A 20,929-nucleotide genomic window follows, 5' to 3' on the forward strand; every position below is an offset into this window, starting at 1 on the left:
CAACTAGCACAGCGATGCGCCTCCAGCGCGCTGACGGACAGGCGCGGCAGCCAATCAGCGACGAGGAGGGGGCGGGAGTTCCTGCAAGCGCCAGCAAATCTGCTCCAGCGCTCGGACGGATGGAGGTACCGCTTATTTCCTAATCCTTGCAGCTGAATTATGAATTCGAAGCACTTTTGAGTTGGTTTATTCGTGTAATGTGTGTTTTGAAAGAGATAGATGGATATTATGATCAATCTGACGCGTTTATACGAAGCTGGAGTTGGCTTCTTAGTGGAATTTCCCGTTCCACCTTAAATGTGCAGCAGTTCCATTCTGGCGGCCGAGCCGCCAGAATGGAACTGCTGCACATTTAAGGTGGAACGGGAAATTCCACCAAGAAGCTGGCGAATAAGCGCTTGTTTTCAGGGAATTTTCGATGCTGAAGTGCTAAAAGCTTCAAATCGGACGCTCTGAAGGTCAAATTTTCAGATTATATCGTCAAACTGTGCCCTGGTGCTGCACTGCTTTTTAAGGGTGCATGGTCCCAACCCAATGCCATCGCATGCTCAAGCTCAAGGGCATACAATCAAACAACATTAAGGCATACAGCTGGGTCCTTTTGGCTCAAATGCATTAAGGATAAATGTGTTTGACAACACTGTGAAACCTGAGTGCACTGTTCTTTATGGCACGTAGCCACGTGACACGTAGCCTGCATTGTTTTCATTCATCATCACACTTCATATTCCTTGCTTTAAGGGCTTTACAGGCTCCTGCCCAATGTCACGTAGCTGGACACAGCTTATTTAGCTGGCTGCAGGCACTTTGATAAGATCTAGATAACAGTGAGCCCATTGTGTGGTCTGTGGACTTTGCTTTTGGTGCTCCTGAAGTCCATCTTGCCCCATTTTTATACACACATAGAGACATAAACTACACTTTTTTCAATATTTTTCAGGTTCTTCAGAGGGAATCAGGCCATTCAGAATGAACACAAGCTGTGCGCGCCGGTTTAAAAGCTTAAAAGAACCACGGGAACCCTGGACGCCGTCTGATAAGTCCGATAAGCTGCGTGTCCACCTCAAAGTTGTGATTGAATCATCCAGGCTTGCTCAGTTTCTCCCCTGAGGCTCAGCTGTGATGGGTCTTGGCAGAGGAGCGCCGGCTGTCCGCACTCACTGAAAGTTCTTTGATTTCTGTTCCCGTTGCAGAAGCTCAGCTCGCTGGACAGAAGAGAAGTTTTGCGCCAGGCTGGGCAGCTGATTGTGTTTTGGCAGCTTTCCTGGATTCTTTTTTCCCCTTTTTTCTCAACTGTTTCATCAACTCATAACTCAAAGCAATGGGGGCCACAGGTTATGGATACTACCGCACTGTGATTTTAATCTCAATGTTTTTGGGATACCTGCTGTATTACTTCAACAGGAAGACGTTCTCCTTTCTGATGCCGTCAGTCATGGAGGAGATCGAGCTGGATAAAGAGGAGCTTGGTGAGTGTCACTCAAATGTTAGGGGGTATTTCAGAAAACAGGGTTTCTCAGTTTAGCCAGATAACTTAAACCCGAAGTCAGGCTTGTCCAATACACTCTCAGAATTAAAGGTACAAAACTGTCACTGGGGCAGTCCCCCTCTTGTCACTGGGGTGGTACCCTCAAGGGTCCATCTCAGTACCTTTAGTCAGGGAACATAACTGAACCATAATCCACTGAAATGATATGTTCTAAGCTGTACTGACTCCACACACCCCGTCTCGCCTCCAGGCTTTTATGTCTATTGGACAGTCCTCATCTTTGGGCTTAAGTTATCTGGCTAACTGAGAAATTGGTCTGCGATAATGGCCAAAATGTTGAAATTTATATAATTATTTAGGCAATTTAGAAAAAATGCCATTTTAAACAATTAGAAAACAGCCCTTTAATTTCAAATAATGCATTCTAGTGCACATATATTTATTCCCATTTATTCAAATTATTGAATCAAACAAGATGGGTCCTTAGTAACGTTGATAAACTTATTTTTGAGCTTGATATATGTATGTCGTATGTAAGCATTGTTAAACCCCAGTTCATACAGTCCACATACCGAACTAAGCTGCAAAAACAACTCATTGTTTTTGTGATGTCACAAAAACTGATGCATTTACATACATCTGCCTATTTAGCCTATAACAGTTTAGCCCCACCCATTCACGCTGAAGTTATACCACCCAGACTGCTTTTTGAGTAAACTACAATACACTTCAGCCAATCAGAAAACAGGTAATTTGCATGTATCTGTCTTAATGGCACAATAACAGAAGGAGCCTGTTTAGCTCTAAGGACATGGGAAAATTAATCATGGCTGCTTTTGATACATAAAAATGACACAAATGTCAAACGTGGACCTCAAATACAAGAAAAGTGGAGGATATGGTCCCGTTAAGACTCACGCTGCCAAACATAAAGGATTCAGGCCTATGAAGAAAAGGCTGTTACATTATATTTACAGGGTTTTTTTACCAATAACAAGCCTGTCAACATGAAACGATTTAATGCACGAGAATCAATAAAGCTGATATCTAACTTTAGCTAGTATTACATCTGATACCACAGTCAGGTATGTTTAATTAACTGGGGAAGCCAAAAATCCTGGTAATGACTAGAAGTCATTTTTAAACATATGCAGTGTGACTGTAGCAGCATTCCACGTCTTTCGAGTTTGGCCAGGTGTTCGTATTCGCATACGGGTCCCTCAAGGACTTGCCCTTTGTGCCAGTTGTTTAAAAAGGCCTGGGCTGCCCCGGGGCAAACAGGAAAGCACACTGTATATTGTGTGTGGTTGAGGTGTGTTCTTATGCAAAAGCTACTGTTGTTCCAGCACTAAAAGCTTGCCAGGTAGTTGTAGTGATTGCTGTTTGTAATTTAAAGGGGTCAGTCAGTGGTGGACGATGTGGCAGAAATATAATATCGTGATACTTCAAGAAACATTCAAGATACGTGATATGTCACGACATGTATTTTTTCAGACGTGATCAATTGAAATCTATTGAACAGTAGGGCTGCATTTAAAAAAAAAATACTGTGAAAAACTGTGGAAAAACAATGATTTCTTCGATATTTGGTAAATTGTATGGCACTAAAACAAGTTAAGTGGGACTAATTTTGCTCTCTTTATAATGAAACATGCAGTTGGTCAGTGTTTTACAAGTACTGACGATACACGCTACATGTTCACGAAAGCATATTGTGCTCTATTGTATGTTGTTTGTACATTATTTATCACAATAAAGATATATATTGTCATATTGCCCAGCCCAAGGGGCCATATCACAGAAAACTGAATTTTCATGCTTTTGTGAAATAAAAAGTTGGATGTAGTGTGTAAAATTTGTTTCAGAATGCTCTGGTCATTCCCCATTGCACACCATCCATATATGCAAACTAAGCTTCAAAACAGCCCATTATTTAGTTCATCATGGTTTTGGTGTCACACCCATTACCCTATTTTCAGTGAGGTCCAAAATACCTGAGACCACTACTGAAAATGCTTCTAATTTTACATTACAAATTATATTATCAGCATAACAATTTGAGTGAAATGTAGAATCTTCTAAACATTTATATGAATTTTGGGATTTTTCTCTCATTAACAGCATTAATATGTACCTTTTTTGCTTTAATAACAGCTTTTAACAATGCCTGCAGGTTTGATCTACTCATTAGAGGCTTACTTAGAGAAGTACGAAGGCCTCAACACAGTGTCTCCAGTTTGCTTACATTTAAAGATTTCTTCTTTTTATTTGTCTTTTTACTTTTCAATGTATCAAAAATTCAAAACTTTTGTTTATCTCCAGGGTTTAATGAAAAAAATTGCAAATCTTTTCAGACTTTTGGAACTAATTGTACATATGACAACCCAGGTCATATGCATACAGCAGTTTAGCCCCTCCCATTCCAGTTGAAGCGATGAGGAGTGTTGTTCCTGCGGACAGTCTGTAGCAGAGTTATTGGAGTGATAGATGCTGAAAAAACGGTTTAACGTTGTGCTGTTCCTGGCTGCCAGGAGGTGCAAGTGGATCGTTGCAGCCTTGAAAGAATCCACACATCCAAAATTAGCGTCTGAGGGTTTTTTCCCCCCTGCATGCCTGAAGAATTCAGTCCGAACAGTTTGTACTGCACATTGCAGCATCAACTGAGTTTTGAACAGGCCACAACACAGAGCAGCCAATCAGAGCAGAGGTCATTTAGATATATTTGTCTAAAAGACACAGCCTGTTTAATTCTAAAGCATAAAAAGAAAAATATAGAATATGGCCCCTTTAACATATTACGTAGCTGGTTTATATTAACAGATCTTTTGTAGATGTTTTCCTTGCATAATTGAAAATTAAATATTAATTTCAAAAGAAAGCAAGGTGTGCCCAAACTTTTGACTGGCAGTGCAGCTGCTCAGCTCAGAGTGAAAAAAGAAACGAAGGAAGCTTTTTTCAGAGATCAGTGAGATAAAGTAATGCAGAACAGCGTCGCTCAGTGAACAGTTGTGAGTCATTTACTATCAAAGGTGGTCACCTAGATCTTCCTGGATCATGTGGTCAGTTTCTCAGCCCCGTGTTCTCCTTCTTTGTTTCAGGCCTGATCACCAGCAGTCAGACGCTGGCTTATGCCATCAGTAAGTTCGCCAGCGGAGTGCTGTCTGACCAGCTCAGCGCCCGCTGGCTCTTCTCCGTTGGCCTCTTCATCATCGGAGGCATAAACATAATCTTCTCCTGGTCGTCCTCGGTGATGGTCTTCACCGGACTCTGGTTCCTGAACGGTCTCGGTCAGGGGTTTGGCTGGCCGCCGTGCGCCAAGGTGCTACGGAAGGTACGGCTTTCTTGTTTTCGAAGAATATTGCATTGGCAAATGTCAGCTAAAAGGGCTGTCAATGTTAATATTGATATAAATATTAGTAATCGACGATTAACTTCAAAAAGGCATCATTAAAATACAGATACAGTTCTATGCAAAGGTTTGATCACCACTGTTTAAATTATGCATTTTTAGATTTTATAAACTTGAACTTTTCATATTCTCCAAGTTTTAATAGACAATTAATATTTATTTGCATAATGTCACATATTGGAGAAAAAATGAAACATAAAATGTGGCGTGTGCATAAGTTTGTGCACCCTTACAGTTGCTCCACTAGTGTTATTTATGTTGTTTAAAGGCATCAGATCTTATTTGACTAATTAGGGCCTTAATCCAAGTCAGGTGTAGACAATTCCAGATCAATTCTGTGACCCTTTAAAACTTCTCAGGGTGTTGTGCGCTTACACTCCACAGCCATGGGCTCATCTAAGTGGCTGACTGAGGATCTGAAACTAATGATAACGATAAGAGAAGATTATAAAAGAATGTCTAAATACATTCTGCTTGTAACTTTCACTGTATTAAATGCCATTAAGAAATGGAAGTTGACATGCGACCAAGACTTAGAAGACCCTGATAATTCTCAGATAGAACTGCTCATAGTCTGGTCAGGTGTGCAAAGCAAAACCCCCACATCACTGCTAAAGATGTACAGGAAGATTTTGCTGGCACAGGGAATGGTAATGCTGTGCATTGTAATTGGATAAACATCATCTACATGGAAGGATCATTAGAAGGTAACCATAGCTTTGATCTAATCACAAGCGTCAATGTCCGAAATATGCAAAAAAACATCTACATAAACCAGAGGCATTAGAGAAACAAGTGCATTCTGGTGAAACAAATGATTGAACTTTTGACTACAGTCACCAAAGGAGTGTTTGGAGAAAACAGAAGCAGCATTTGATGAAAAGAACACCTTGCTGACTGTTAATAATGTATGTTAAGGATGAAAATGTGTAATTTGACCAGGGGTCAGTGTATACAGCTGTATATATAAATCTTATATTGGCGAAAAATACATAGAAATGTGTCCATCGGGCTCTGTTTCGGAGCATTGGGTGACTCTTTAATATGTATTATAATCATGCCAACTAATTGTTGCAGAGGTAGTCAATTTTATTTGATTATTTTTTAATCTAGTAACATTGGCAGCCCTGAAAGGAGGTGGACATTTTCAAAGTCACATGGCCCACAGTGCAGCCCACAGCTCCCTGAGAAAGACCTTTTTACATACTTCAGCCCTGTCCTTGATCCTTTGCCATTAAAGCGAGTTGGTGGTGCACCTGTCATTCACACTTTGGCACAGTGCCATTTCCTCTGTGGTCGTCTGGCCCTGAACTAAAGATATACATTACACACGTGATGTAGAGCACATACTCTAAACTCCATTATCACTGTTATAATATGCTTTACATTCCAATGAAGAAGCAGGTTTTTATGTGTTTTTATTTCCTTTAATGTTTAAGGCAGAAAGTGAAAAAAGGCAAAATAAAAGTACTTTAATATCCCACAATACCAAATAATCCTGTAAGACTAAATAACTCCTGTACAATGCAATAACCTGCAGTTAGACAGCGGACTGTCTTAGTCAGTGAGGGAGAATAAATAGGCTCTGTACTGAGAGGTGTTGTGTTACAGAGAATGGTATTCAAAGGGAATAACATTCAGAGGGTCTCTCAAAACAGAAATGTGGGCACTGATAGCAGGATATCTCTTCTTACAATAGAGGACCAGGTGCCAAAAGTGACTTGTGAGTAGTCAGCATCTCTGCTAGGGATGTCCCAGTCCAGTCTATCAGAGCCAGTCAAAGCATATTTAATGGTTTGCTATCTGTTATATTAATCTGAACCCAGTGCTGATTCTTTCATACAGTGATTTTACCTCATTGTGCTCTGTTTACAACACTATAGATGTACCATTATCCACAACCACTTGTAATACATGCAGCGTTGTTGTTTCTGTGGTTAAGCCACCTTTCATATTTGAATGCCGTGCTGGTACTTGCACTTAAATATAGTAACTGTTTAGGCAGTAGATAATACAGATACCATAAGGCAGTTTCTGACAGGCACATGTGCTGCTGAGTGACAAGCATAGCAGCCCCCTGGCCGCTTCTGTGCCTTTTAGCACTGCCTGCAGCGTGGCGTCCGTCGGTCAGCAGCATCAGACAGCGGTGTGGTTTATGGGCTGTGGTCTCCACAACTGCAGTGAATGAGACTCCAGCTGAATAATAAGCTTATAAAACACCTAAATATGTGTGTATATTTAAAAAGTACAAAACGACAAAAAAGTATATACATATGTAGATAGGCATAACTCCTTGTTTCTACGCTCATTGTCCATTTTATCAGCTCCACTTACCATATAGGGGCACTTTGTAGTTCTACAGTTACAGACTGTAGTCCATCTGTTTCTCTGATACTTTGTTAGCCCCCTTTTACCCTGTTCTTCAGTGGTCAGGACCCCCATGGACCCTCACAGAGCAGGTACTATTTGTGTGGTGGATCATTCTCAGCACTGCAGTAACACTGACGTGGTGGTGGTGTGTTAGTGTGTGTTGTGCTGGTCTGAGTGGATCAGACACAGCAGTGCTGCTGGAGTTTTTAAACACCGTGTCCACTCACTGTCCACTCTATTAGACACTCCTACCTTGTCAGTCCACCTTGCAGATGTAAAGTCAGAGACGATAGCTCATCTGCTGCTGCACAGTTTGTGTTGGTCATCCTCTAGTCCTTCATCAGTGGTCACAGGACGCTGCCCACAGGACGCTGCTGGCTGGATATTTTTGGTTGGTGGACTATTCTCAGTCCAGCAGCGACACTGAGGTGTTTAAAAACTCCAGCAGCACTGCTGTGTCTGATCCACTCAGACCAGCACAACACACACTAACACACCACCACCACGTCAGTGTTACTGCAGTGCTGAGAATGATCCACCACACAAATAGTACCTGCTCTGTGAGGGTCCATGGGGGTCCTGACCACTGAAGAACAGGGTAAAAGGGGCTAACAAAGTATGTAGAACTACAAATTGTAGAACTACAAAGTGCACCTATATAGTAATTGGAGCTGATAAACTGGACAATGAGTTTAGATGTTACAAAAAGGGAAAATGTATAAATATCCATATTTATTGGCAGAGATTTAAGGATCAGGAACTGGTATCGGAATTACAGGTATTGGTGCATCCCTATTTTAATTTTTTTTAAACAAAACTCTGTGTCAAATATTTGCACCCATAGAAATTCTTAAGAACAGAATGTAAAGGAAGTATGTTTCCATTATTATTGTGCTTTTTTCACTTTTAGTGCTCTGGAGCTCTTAAGCCACTCTTGTTCCAGTTTCACTGGGGTATAAATATGAGATGAGACAGAGGCTAAATTCACTGGGGAAGACCAGAGAAGACACAAATCAAATGAGAAAAATGTGTGTTGACCTTCATTAATCAAGCAATGGCTATAAAATAAAATAGCTACACACCTAGAAATGCCCACATCCAGTGTTGGTGCAACAATTAAGAAGTTTAAAACAACCAGAGCTGCAGTGAACCTGACCAGAAGAGGACGCAAGTGTGTTTCACCCCCATGCATGATGAAGAGGATGGTTAGAGGGGCAAAGATTTGCGATATCACAAACTTAATGAATCAAATCCCCATTATCCCTTTTCTCTTCTCAGTGGTTTGAGCCGTCCCAGTTCGGAACCTGGTGGGCTGTTCTATCCTGCAGTATGAACCTGGCGGGCAGTCTGGGTCCCATTGTTACCACCGTACTGGCCGAGTACTACAGCTGGAGGACCATCATCTCCGTGTCCGGTGGGGTCTGTATGGGCTTCGCTTTTGTCTGCGTGCTGCTGGTCAAGAACGAGCCCAGCGATGTCGGCCTGCCCAGCATACAGCCTGCAAGCAGGAAGGGCAAAGGCAACAAAAACAGTAAGGCTTGGATATAATGGGATTATAGTGTTTGGCTTCTTTACGTTAACAGAGCTATTAAAGATGAAATAGTCACAAATGAATTGCATATGATAATAAACTAATTGAACGCAAACACTCACCATCCACTTTATTAGAACTGCCACCCTCGCCACAGCAGGTCACTGAGCATTTTAGCATTACTGCATTAAATTACTCCCAGAACCAAACCACAAAAAACCATAGTAGAAAGCTTTAATATCCAACAGTATATATGAATGTTAAATAAAAATGAACTTGAGCTTGTTGTTAATGTAGTATCGCTGCACTTTGTACTTTATCTGCTATGCAGTGTGTCTGGTATGCAGTGGCCTTTACAGGCTGTATCTGTTTATCACTGGTCAGTTTCTGACCGTCAAGCTGCTGTTGACTGGATGTTATTTGGGTGGTGGATGATTCTCGGCAATGCAGTGTGACGCTGAAGTGCTGGTACACATGGTTTTTGCACACGTCATTATCACCCCCCCCAGTGGTCCACCCCCACACCTAATATCCAGCCAAGAGCGGCTCTGTGGTCAGAAACTGACCATTGTTGATGGGCTAGAAAATGGCTAACACAAACTGTGTTACAGTTTATAACAGTAATAATGGAAATTAAAGGGCCATCATAAAGAGTTTCTCATAAAGTGGCCAGTAAGTATACAGTTGTATGCAAAAGTTTGCACACCCTCAGTCAGATTGCATTTTGTTGATTTTTAAGTTAAGCTAGCACATCCTCTAAATCGTAAATGTGGTGCTTTTTCTGCAAATTTTAGTTTAAATTTTATATTTATTTGTTTAATATGTTGGAAAAAAAACACAAAATAAAACTTTTTCACAGGTGAAATTTTAAGTCTTTTTCCTGTTGTATTAAATGAAGCAAATAAACAGTAATTGTGCATTAAAATGAGCTGGAGTTTGTTCTCTGTAGAAGAAATGTTCATTTATTTTCACAACAAAAACATGTTATTTATCCAGGGTGCCCAAACTTTTGCATACGGCTGTATTACAGCATTCTCAGCTCTTTGTCTGAACTTTGTGCTGTGTTAATCCACGCTGTTCAATCTCTCTCAAGCCCCGAATGATGAGAGCACTCTTAAAGAGTTCCTGCTGTCTCCGTACCTGTGGGTGCTGTCCATGGGTTATCTGGTGGTGTTTGGGGTGAAGATAGCCTGCACTGACTGGGGTCAGCTGTTCCTCATGCAAGAGAAAGGCCAGTCTGCTATGATGGGTAGGTCTGTCACTGAGAGAAACTACCCAACCTGATGGCTTCGGGGGGGGTTGGGGTCTGTTTCTAGCTTGGTACCAGCAGCCTTTGATGCATGTTTATATGAGTTTTTGCCTATTTTTCCATTGTAATTTGATTTTCACTGATTTGAATTCACATTGTAGGGGTGGAAATCACTGCAGGCCACAAGATACTATCACAGAACTTAATCCACAATACGATTCTATTGATATATATAAAGACTTCTGACATACTAAGTGTTGCGATATGACATAAAGCAATATGACAGAATTGTGAAGGAGACGAATCTACGTTGTCCTTTCAGGTTTAGCAGATGTTTTTGTTTGTTAGTGACACAAACGACATTCAAAGCAGGCTTTCTCCTTGGATTTTTAACAGGTGCATTTATCTACAGCAATTTACAAAAACAGGTACTATTCTCCAGGGTATATTTTGGTTTTTCCATCTGAATTTACGTGACCAAATCATAAGACAAATTATTCAGTAACTGCATGAAATAAATGTACATTTTTATTTATTTATTTATTTTTGTAAAAGCTCCCCTCAAATTAACAGAACGTGTGTTTTATGATCACACATATTGCTATATTCTTACAATTTACTGCAGAAAGCCAAAAATCTTAGATGGTCTTAGATTATTTTATAAAAATGATTTTTACAGAGCAGATCGCTGAAGAGACGCCATCTGTTTATAGTTTATAGCCCAGATTTGTGGAAAAATGGGTCGACTTTCAGCAGACAAAAACAATTTGTTCAGCTTCTTTTATTATAAGGGTTTAAAATTACATCACCCATCTGTTTGACTGGAAAGAAGACAGTTACAGCTCTCATATGACCCCCACCTTCTGAATGTAGCTTATGAAATATGAAAGTTATGAAGAATATGACGAAGTGTGTTTTGGAACCACCGGTGGTCTCAAGGAGTTGAAGAGGTTAATATAATATAATAATACAGTAATTCTGTCTGAATCTGAGCGAACCCTGTCTCGTAGCCCCACTGACTGAAACCTGCTTCTCACCAGAAAGAAACAGCGCCATCTTATGGCTTAAGACAGACGTGCATTTTGGGCTCAATATACAATAAAAGCATCTGCTGTATTTATTAGTAAATAGTAGAATATCTGTGGCCTCCTTGTATTGTTACTCATTTTAAACCCAAAGAACTGTGATATTGTGCTGTATTGATTTATTCTTTCACCCTTATCATATTTTATTTTGATTTACATAGACATTATAAGTTAGATTGTAAGTTGTAATCTGATTCTAAACAGAAATTTTCAGCATAATGTGATGAAATATTATGAATACCTGATGAAAAGGCTGTCCATCCCCCTGTAGGCAGTTCGTACATGAGTGCCCTGGAGGTTGGTGGTTTTGCTGGCAGCATTGCAGCAGGCCTTCTCTCGGACAGAGCAGTTGCACGAGTGGGTATAAACCTACCTGTCATCAATTTCTACATAAATATGCTTTATCTTCAAAGCAGAGCATCATGCTGACCAATGCTGACCAAAGCCTCCTATTGCTTTCAAACAGCACGGGCTGGGTACCCACGGAAACCCCCGGCACGGCCTCCTCTTAACCATGATGGCAGGCATGACTGTGTCTATGTACCTCTTCCGGGTCACCATCACAGCAGAGATCCCAAAGGTGAGCGGAATAATTATTTTTAGTTGTATTTTTAATTCTGTAGGAATGTGAAATACTTTAAAGCAACATATGATCACATTGGCTAACTCTGGTACTTAAAGGGGCATTCAGGCCCAAAACTAGCATTTAATATGTTGCTGTTATGTAACATTCTGTAGGGCAGCATTGCACCACTCGGCCTCAACGGTCTGAGAGAATTCACCGGTGTTCTCCCACTACAATACCCAGCATGCTAGTCACTGATATAGACTCTGGATTAGGGGTCGGCAACCCAAATGTTAAGAAGAGCCATTTTGTCCTTTGAACAAAAATCTAACCCCCTTGGGAGCCACGTTTTATGTTCGTTTTACCATCTTGGCTGTAAATATGTCTCAGTATGTGCTGATGTACTAGTATAAGCTAAAAAATATCAATGAAAACACAGACTTACTTTGTTTGCTTTAAGCTTTAGCTCAGCTGTAGCTGCTTTTCTCGCATCTCAGGCAGGAAACTTTTTGGCAAAAGTAGAATAGTTTGTTGTAAAATGTCTCTCAACTTTAGATTTTTTACGAGGCTGAAGTCGCTTCTCATTCGCCAGCTTCTCATTTTCCCGTTCTACCTCAAATGGTGCCTGAGGAGACAGAATGTGACAGAATGTGAGGTGGAATGGGACAATTTGAATGAGAAGCTGGCGAATGAGAAACTGACTTCATCTTCGCAACTAGTGTTTGACGGTTTCTTGATGCAGATTAAACGTATCAGGAAACCAGCTGGAGTGATTATGAATTCAGATAAGTCCATTCATCTCCAATTTATCAATGTTCGTCCTAAATCTCTCTCTGTTAGCTACTAGCTAGGCGAGACTGTTGTCTGTGTTGCTATGGTGACCAGCAGTCTGTACTGATCTTCAGGGTTAAAGGGTGAATTAGCAGTTCTACATTAACTCCAGAGTTTAAGACCATTTATTGTTAAACTGTGTTGAACGATCAGCAGAGCTTTATTTTACTGTAAAGGAGTAATATGGAATAAAGTCCATATTGATACTGCATAAGAAATATGGTTGTTGCATGTTTAAGTTTTCTTCATGAGCATCTTACTCCATACAGTTTCTGACATCATCATGATGTGTTTCTTTAGGACGAGCCTCTCTGGGTCACTGCTCTCCATCCAGTCTCTGTCCTGACCGGTCTGTCTGAGAAAGAGGTACAGATGTCCCAGATACACATTTGAGCTGTGTAGACTGAAGACTGTGATGCATAACGATGTAAAAGCTCTTTAGACCTCACAATTATGGAACGTTCCCTTCTTTCTTTCTACCTAGATCTGGATCTTAACTCTAGGTGCTGCGTTTGGGTTCTCGTCGTATGGCCCGATCGCGTTGTTTGGGGTTATCGCTAACGAGAGCGCTCCCTCGAACTACTGTGGGATGTCACATGCCATCGTAGCCCTCATGGCAAACGGTAAGTCTGCAGAAAATGTGTTTTAAAGCAACGTTTTGGCAAATTTAACTGGCAAAGCATGTTAGAAGGTGTTATAAGTTTTTGCACTGCAGCTATGAGGCTAATGTAGCTAACAAGTAATGAAAACATATACCCCACCAGTTAGCACTCCTCAAGATGCGTTGAGTTAATAGCATCAAATGGACTTAGTTGTGTGGTTTCTGACACTGTATGAGACACTGTTGATGTTCCAATAGTGTTGCATTTAAGCCGATATAGCAAAAATATAATATCCTGATAATTTGAGAATTTTTCAGGTTACACGATATTGTGATATAGTGGCAGTTTGAGAAGATGTGGTTGAGCTTCATGTGTCCTGGAGGAAGCTAGCCTTCATCTTCCCAGCTTGGTAGCCTCGTGTGGGAGACCTAGCTAGCAGGTGGGAATTGTCTGCAACCAAAAATTGGAGAGAGATTAAAAATGGGTATATATATATATATATATATATATATATATATATATATAAATACAGACATATATTATGTGTTAGCTACATTAGCCTTGTAGCTCTGGTGCAAAACTTGATGCAAAGAACCCTTTAATCATGCAAAGAGTTCTTTAAGTATTCATGGTTCTATATAGAAAAGGGTTCCAGCACCAAAAAAGGTTCATCTGTTGTTACGATGTCAAGCTTTAATAATAGAAGAACCCTTTTTGATGCTATATAGAACCCTTTTCAGAAGGGTTCTACAGCACATTCTCCATCAGTCTGAAGAACTCTTTCGAACCCTTTCATCATGCAAATGTTCTTTAAGTGTTCATGGTTGTATATAAAGAACCCTTGAAGAACCATCATTTTAACTGTGTACGTATTGTGTCATTTTTTGTTGTGTTTAAATTATTTAAATGTGCCTAAATGTTCTAATGTGTGTGTGACCCAGTTGGCGCGTTCCTCGCTGGCCTGCCGTTCAGCGCCGTCGCTAAGCGCTACAGTTGGGACACGGCCTTCTGGGTGGCCGAGGTGATCTGCGCGCTGACCACGGTTTGCTTCTTCCTGCTTCGCAACATGCGGACGAAAATGGGACGAGTGCACAAAAAGACAGACTGATCTCTTCGCGCTGGAGGATCTCGTGGACCCTGACAATGTGACGCAGCTCAGCCGTGATGGTGGCTTTTAACATAAACACTGTCCAGAAAAACTGTACACTTCACATTTACATCATCAGTTACATTAACACTGCTTCATAGGATCACTGTTACTTACTGAAACACACTGCGAGCACTTTCAGCATGCCTTTCATTAACAAAACAAAGAAGTCATTTATTCAATTATTCAGTCAGTTATTAACAATTTAAATGTGAGGGAATGATTTGGCAGAAAATCTAATTTGCACAATTCGTCACTTTTCCCAATTGTACTCGATCAGCCACGACGTTTGGTGTCCAAACTCTTCTTTAGATTAGGGCTGGAGCTACAAGTCTAATGTTACTAACAAACACTAGCAGTCAATAGTCACCTAAATCTTTTCTGTACATACAATGAGTGTGTTTGCATGCACTCAATAATCCGATCATAATCAGATTTCTGCAGTTATCCAATTATTCAAATGGTCATGTAAACACCATACTCATCTATAAATCTGATAAAGAGAGCTGGACTGATCAGTAATCAGATTTCTCAGTGCTTGTGAACTCTTACTCTGATTTCTTTCGGATTTCTCAGTCTGCACAAGAACAGACGGCGGTACGAGCAGTGTTGCCGTGAGATGGCAACAAAAGCACTTTTGGAGCGATGCTGAACCCAAACACGAAATAAAGGACTTAAATATTCCTCGTCTTCTAGATAATGTGCGTTTATATTTTCAGGTAAAGTGGCGCAATGATTAAAAAAAGCTGCAGCTTTTACGTTATGTTTACGTCTTCTTCTGTGAGTTTATTGGCTGGTTCCAAAGCAGAAATCTGATTACTGTCTGACTCATGTAGACCTGGAGTTTCCCCTTTATCTGATTACTCAAGGGCATGTAAACACGTTGATCGGATTACTGACAAAATCTGATTTTCTGCAGTTATCAGATTATTAAGTATATGTAAAAACACTCACTGTCTCTCAATCCACTCCAACCACATCCAGCTGATTATTAACGTTGTGCAGGCTTGTCGATGTGGTTTAGGACACAGTACGACTTACACCTTGTAGCTGAATACTGGGGCAGCCACTTTACAGGTGCTGTGTTAAATTCGGACTCCCTTTTGTGTGCATGACGTCACGCAGGCATGTGGAAGCTACAGATTAGATTCACTGTTGCTGTTGTTTCTGTTTATAATTAACTGTTAATCTTCCATTTTTATACTGAACATATATGTTTATACATAGAAGCAACAGGAATCACAAACATAGCCTTCATATGCCTGTATGAGGTTCGTGCACTTGAAGGGGAGTCGGATACTGCAGGGGAGACCGAATGGCTGACCGCAGCATTTAACTACACTGTGAAGTTTTATTTATTTAGATAGTTAATAGTAAGTCATACTGTGTCCCAAACCACATCAACAAGCCTACACAGCCTTACTGAAGAGCTGGATGTGGTTTGAGCAAGTTGAGAGACGTGCATTTACAGAAGAGATTTGGGTGACTATTGACTTCTAGTGTTTGTTAGCCGTTAGCCGTTAGCCTTGCAGCTCCAGTGCTAAAGTAAGGAAGCAAAATCTGGAAACCAAACATGTGTTAGCTGAGCGACTATATCCGGTGTAAGTGGAAAGTTATGTAAATTACAATTTTTTGCCAAACCATTCGTTTAAAGGCTCAGTTAGGATACACAGTGTATATGAAATATTAGTATTACTAAATATGGCAATATTTAAATATATTGAGCCAATAATGTGCCATAGTTCAAAAATTAGCCTGCATTACTTCAACCCAAAATAGCATTGCATTTGGTTGGATAACTTGAATACCGTGATTCATCACAGCAGCCATATGAACTAAACTGGAGCTGTGATTGGTCAGGATGCTCACAGCACATTGTGATTGGTTAGAGGGCTCGTTTCCAGCATTGCAGTCAGTATTGCAAAGGCCAGTATCGCAATAGTGATTATTAAATGATGTATTGAGCAGCCTTTGTTAGGATTATTCATGAAGTAGAAATATAATGTGTTTCTGGATGGTGAATGTACACATTACAGTTGTGTGCAAAAGTTTACACACCCCTGGTCAAGTTACGTGTTTTGATTTTCTAAGTGAAAATAAGTTACAGGCTGTGCCCCAATTCAGGGGCTGCATCCTTCGAAGGCCACGGTCTATAAAGGCGTGTCCTGAACTGAAGGCTGAACCGAAATGAGACGGTCTGCTCTACCGCGGATTTCCTGTTTGCGGCCTTTTTGTCCCGCCCTTACCGCTGCGTCATGAAACGCCGCTCTTGTCAAGTTCTTTTAAAGTTCTGTAAAGACAAAGCCAGAAACTTTGATTTTATTATTTTTATTTTTTCATTTATTAGAGCTGGAGATGCTTCACCGCCACCTGCAGGTTAGTGTAAGTTTTGCCTCAGACCACATTGGCTTTTTTAACATCTGTATCGTTCGCTATTCGACTCAGTTTAAACCCAATACATACATTGAAAAGTGTCTTATCAGCTGCCATTCACTCCTCTGCTGACGCTGCCATGTTCTCGAATCCTCGCCGGCACACAATTGACCTCGGGATATGTTGGCTGGCGAGGGATCCACCCGTTGGATCCTTCGTTGCCATGGAAAAGAAGGACACATTTCTCTGCCGCATATGAAGGAGACTTCGAAATGGTACAGCCTAGTGCTGTGACGCAGTCGGCCTTCAAATGCAGCCTCAGAAGGATGCAGCCCCTGAATTGGGACACAGCTACAGAGAAGCACAGTCCACATTACAAAATGTTCCACCGCACACTGTGTGCAATCACACCTTTCCACCAGAGAGGTCTCCAAATCCCCAAAACTGACATAGTGTAGCTTTAATCTCATGAAATGTGCACATAAATGAGCAGAAAATGTCATTTAATGTGTTCTCTGCAGAGAATGTGTTAACTTATTTTCATAAAATCAACAAAAGCTGTAATTTGACTCAAACTTTCACCCACATCTGCATATCCAGACCAAAGTATTATGCTTAGAAATGAATGTTGACCCTCATCTGTCCTTCACTGTCACCAGCAATCAAACAGCAGTGTTCTCCATTATAGCTACTGCATTAATTGCCTTCTGTGTAGGCCAGAATGCTACGAGTTCTCTTTGAGGAGTCCATTAACTACACTACTTCATTTGCACATTCCTTCATGCAAAATACAATACGTTTATAAAAACTGAAGATGTGGCTCTGTGTCCTTCACAAGAACTGTATTTATTGTTTGGACACACAATGTACAGCTTTTTATGTGTAGGTCTACATATCATGGTTTAAAAGCTAAAATGAAACGTTGACTTGAATCATGAAAACATGACAATGAAATCTTTTTTCTTCTTTCTGTTATATTTACTATAATCTGTTCACCATTAACAGCAGAACTGGAATACAAGTTTGGGTTTCAGCCTGGAGTCACATGACTAACATCTCCATCACTAAGATAAACTGTAATTAATATCTATGACCTAAAATTATTTTAACTATGAAATTTCACAAGCTTCTAAAATGGGAAATAACAGATTTTACCATTTGTAGTGATGCACAAATGTTGTATATGTAAAATTATTGTTTTTATTTCCTATTGAAGTTGATTCTGATATTAAAATGCTGTTGAATCTCTTTGTCTTTCTCATCTTTGGGAGCAAAGTGAGCTAAAAAGCATTAATAATGTGTAGCAGATGCTTATAATTGACTAATTCATGCATTACACAGAGACTTTATGAGGTACATTAAACTAGGTTTGTCATTTCGCTGGTTTCTTAATGTGTATTAAAGCTAATCAAAGAGATTTAATAGTTTCCTACTATCAAAAATCCTATTTGGCCTTAATCCTATTAGTTTAGGCCTAATCTGAGTCTGGAAAACTGACATATTATTATTATAGGTTATCTTGTTTCTTTTGATTTTGCCCTCTGGTCTTGAATAGGATCTGCCTTTATTGTAGTGGGTCCTGTGATATGAGGCTACAGACAATGAAAATGCTTAAAAAGAAATTTCCACTGATTTTTTTTATTATTTCTACATGATTTTGTCGTTGAGACGTAAACAGTCATTCAGAGTGGTTTTATGTGAAACAGATCATTATGAAGAAATTCACCTCTGATTTCTTTACAGTGGTGGTGATAGGAATCATGGGTTGCCATGACTACAACACAAATATAGCCATTTAATTTACTATCCAAAACCACCAATGAACTTTTGAGTTTTTATATGGAATGTTAATGATGGTAAAATAGTCATAAATCTGAAGAAAATAAGTCTTTCTGGGGGCTATTTTGCCTCACAACACCATGAAAAATACACTTTAGTCCAAAACCTTCTCAAATGGCTGCAAAACATCTCGGACACCAGACAGCATATTCATAACTATTACATGTAATAACTTTCGGTGAGGGAGCTTTGAGAGGTGGACGTCTCTAAATAGGAATAGTGCTTTATATGGAACTCATTGTTATAAATAGAACCATTTCTTTTACCAAGAACCCTTGAAGAACCATCTTTTTAAAGAGTGTATATATGTAATTGAGCTCTTTTGTGATAGGCTGAAACACTCCTTATAACTTCAGGGTGAGTGGGTGGAGTTAAACAGCTGTAGGCTGAATAGGCAGTTATATATAATTATGTCACAAACAATACATTCAAAACGTACATTATACTGTATATATATATATATATAAAACAGTAACCACTAAACAATTTCCCATTAGAAAGCAAAACCATCTGGTTTTAATCCAAATGGTGGTAACAGTCTTTCAGCAAGGATCTTAGCCCTTTTTAAACAGAACTATTGCCTTTACTAAAGAACGCTTGAAGAACCATCCTTTTTAAGTCTGTAGTACGCTTTTTGGACACAGCTAATGGCTTCTACACCCAAATGGTGCTCCAAATGTTAATTGAGTCATGTAGCTAATGGCAGAATAATAATAGCTTTCTATTTAACACATGAAGCACTGTTTAGGTATAAAAGCCATTTTTTCATGACCTACATAGTGCACTACACAGGGAGCAGGGACCCAGTTAGCAAAATTTGCCTGGCTCACTTGTGGGCCACATCCTTGGTTTGTTCTGGCCTAGTATACGGCTGGGTCCTCTGCCCGGTTCTGGCCCACACACTGTATTAAAGTGAGTAGAACTAAAGGATATGGCCCAAATCTGGTCCCAGTGTGGCCCAACTACATTGTTGGTCCACAATATTCACGCCACGTGTTTCACTGCACGGATGGGTTTAATGCGGAGGTCTAATTCCACAGTGTGCAAACACAGTTCGCTGATGGTTCTGAATGAATAACATCTACCTGGTAGTCAACAAACACTCACATAGGAAAGCCAGAATCGGCCCAAAACTGTCTTGGGAGACGTGTACTTACAGAAGAGATTTGGGTGACTATGGATTTCTAGTGTTTGTTAGCCGTTACGCTCTTAACTCCAGCGCTAAACTAAGGAAGCAAAATCTGGAAACCAAACATGTCTTAGCTGAGCCACTATAATCTGGTGTAAGTGGAAAATTTGGATTTTTTGCCAAACCATTTTTTAATTTTGGATTAGCGCTGCACAGTGTATATAAAATATTAGTATTACTGAATATGGCAATATTGAAAAATATTCAATCCTCGGCCCAGATCTGGCCCACACACTGTATTACACACTGTATTAAAGTGAGTAGAACCAATATGGCCCAAATCTGGTCCCAATGTGGCCCAACTATATTGTTGGTCCACAATGTTCACGCCAGAATTGTCCCACAAATCACACCATCACACCCCCCCCCCCAACACACACACACACAACTACCACTCGCTGCAGAACCACAAGTCCAAAGGGGTGGAGCCGGACCTGATCCAACTCCGCCCACGTCTTGACAGTGGTTTTTCTCGAGACTCGAAGTCGTTTAGCTTGAGGAATGATGCCATTCTGACTCGGAGGTCTGAGGGTGTCCCAAAATGTACCCCGTAGCCCCGCCCAGTGCTAATTAACATATATTTGCATGTTGGTCAGTTTGAAAACGAAATCGAAAAGTGGAAAATGTAAAGTGAATGTCCAGCAGGTGGCGCTGATGTTCGTTTGCATTTGCCTTTTCATTCTGACACCTAAAGCGTCGAAAACCGAATCACAAACCGTCACTTTGCTGTTGATTTATCAGTTTTCATTTTAATTTTGTCAGATCTGCAGCCGATCGCTGTGAAAGAGAAATAAGAACGTAAACACTGCGCTTTGGTTTTAGTTTTGACTCGTGTTCTGCACTTCATGAAGAAAAGCCAAAGTGAAGCTTGGATTTTCTTTTCTCTGTTAGCTTTTTCATTTTAGATTCGGCCGTGAAAAACCAGAATAACGACTAAAATGAAATGACAAACAGCTGTTTTACATTTATTTTTATTTTTGTCACTGATGGCTCGCGCTCATGTGAAAAATGAAATTGCAAATGTAGGTATTTCATTTCATTTTCAGTTTTGGCAGGATTTTTGCGCAGATGTTTGGAAAAAGAAATGGCAAAACGAGGTTTGCATTTACATTTTACTGTTTTCATTTTAACTTCCTTTTTGGCTGGATTTGCCTCCCATACAGACCCAGCCGTCCCCTCCGGATTTCTGGTTCTGCAGCGACGACAATCTCAGCTGTTCCGCTGTAGGGGGCAGTGCGGCGCATCGGCGC

General features: G+C 40.3%; 1 protein-coding gene across 1 annotated transcript; it reads left to right on the forward strand.

The window, feature by feature from the left end:
• The first annotated feature begins 68 nt into the window (after positions 1-68).
• slc37a4b (solute carrier family 37 member 4b) lies at positions 69-14,631 on the forward strand. The gene is made up of 10 exons (XM_036595061.1): positions 69-125; positions 941-1,469; positions 4,588-4,820; positions 8,547-8,799; positions 9,893-10,048; positions 11,405-11,490; positions 11,600-11,713; positions 12,830-12,895; positions 13,014-13,152; positions 14,073-14,631. The coding sequence occupies exons 2-10, from the start codon at positions 1,322-1,324 to the stop codon at positions 14,237-14,239; spliced, it is 1,362 nt and encodes a 453-aa protein (XP_036450954.1). The 5' UTR covers positions 69-125; positions 941-1,321; the 3' UTR covers positions 14,240-14,631.
• Positions 14,632-20,929: the final 6,298 nt, after the last annotated feature.

This window comes from Colossoma macropomum, unplaced genomic scaffold (genome assembly GCF_904425465.1).
Source record: "Colossoma macropomum unplaced genomic scaffold, Colossoma_macropomum, whole genome shotgun sequence".
NCBI classification, from domain to species: Eukaryota; Metazoa; Chordata; class Actinopteri; order Characiformes; family Serrasalmidae; genus Colossoma; species Colossoma macropomum.

Coding starts and splice junctions, on each gene's coding strand:
- slc37a4b (XM_036595061.1), top strand. CDS start 1,322: ATGGGGGCCACAGGTTATGGATACTACCGCACTGTGATTTTAATCTCA. Junction 8,800..9,892: donor GGGCAAAGGCAACAAAAACA/GTAAGGCTTGGA, acceptor ATCTCTCTCAAG/CCCCGAATGATGAGAGCACT. Junction 13,153..14,072: donor CGTAGCCCTCATGGCAAACG/GTAAGTCTGCAG, acceptor TGTGTGACCCAG/TTGGCGCGTTCCTCGCTGGC.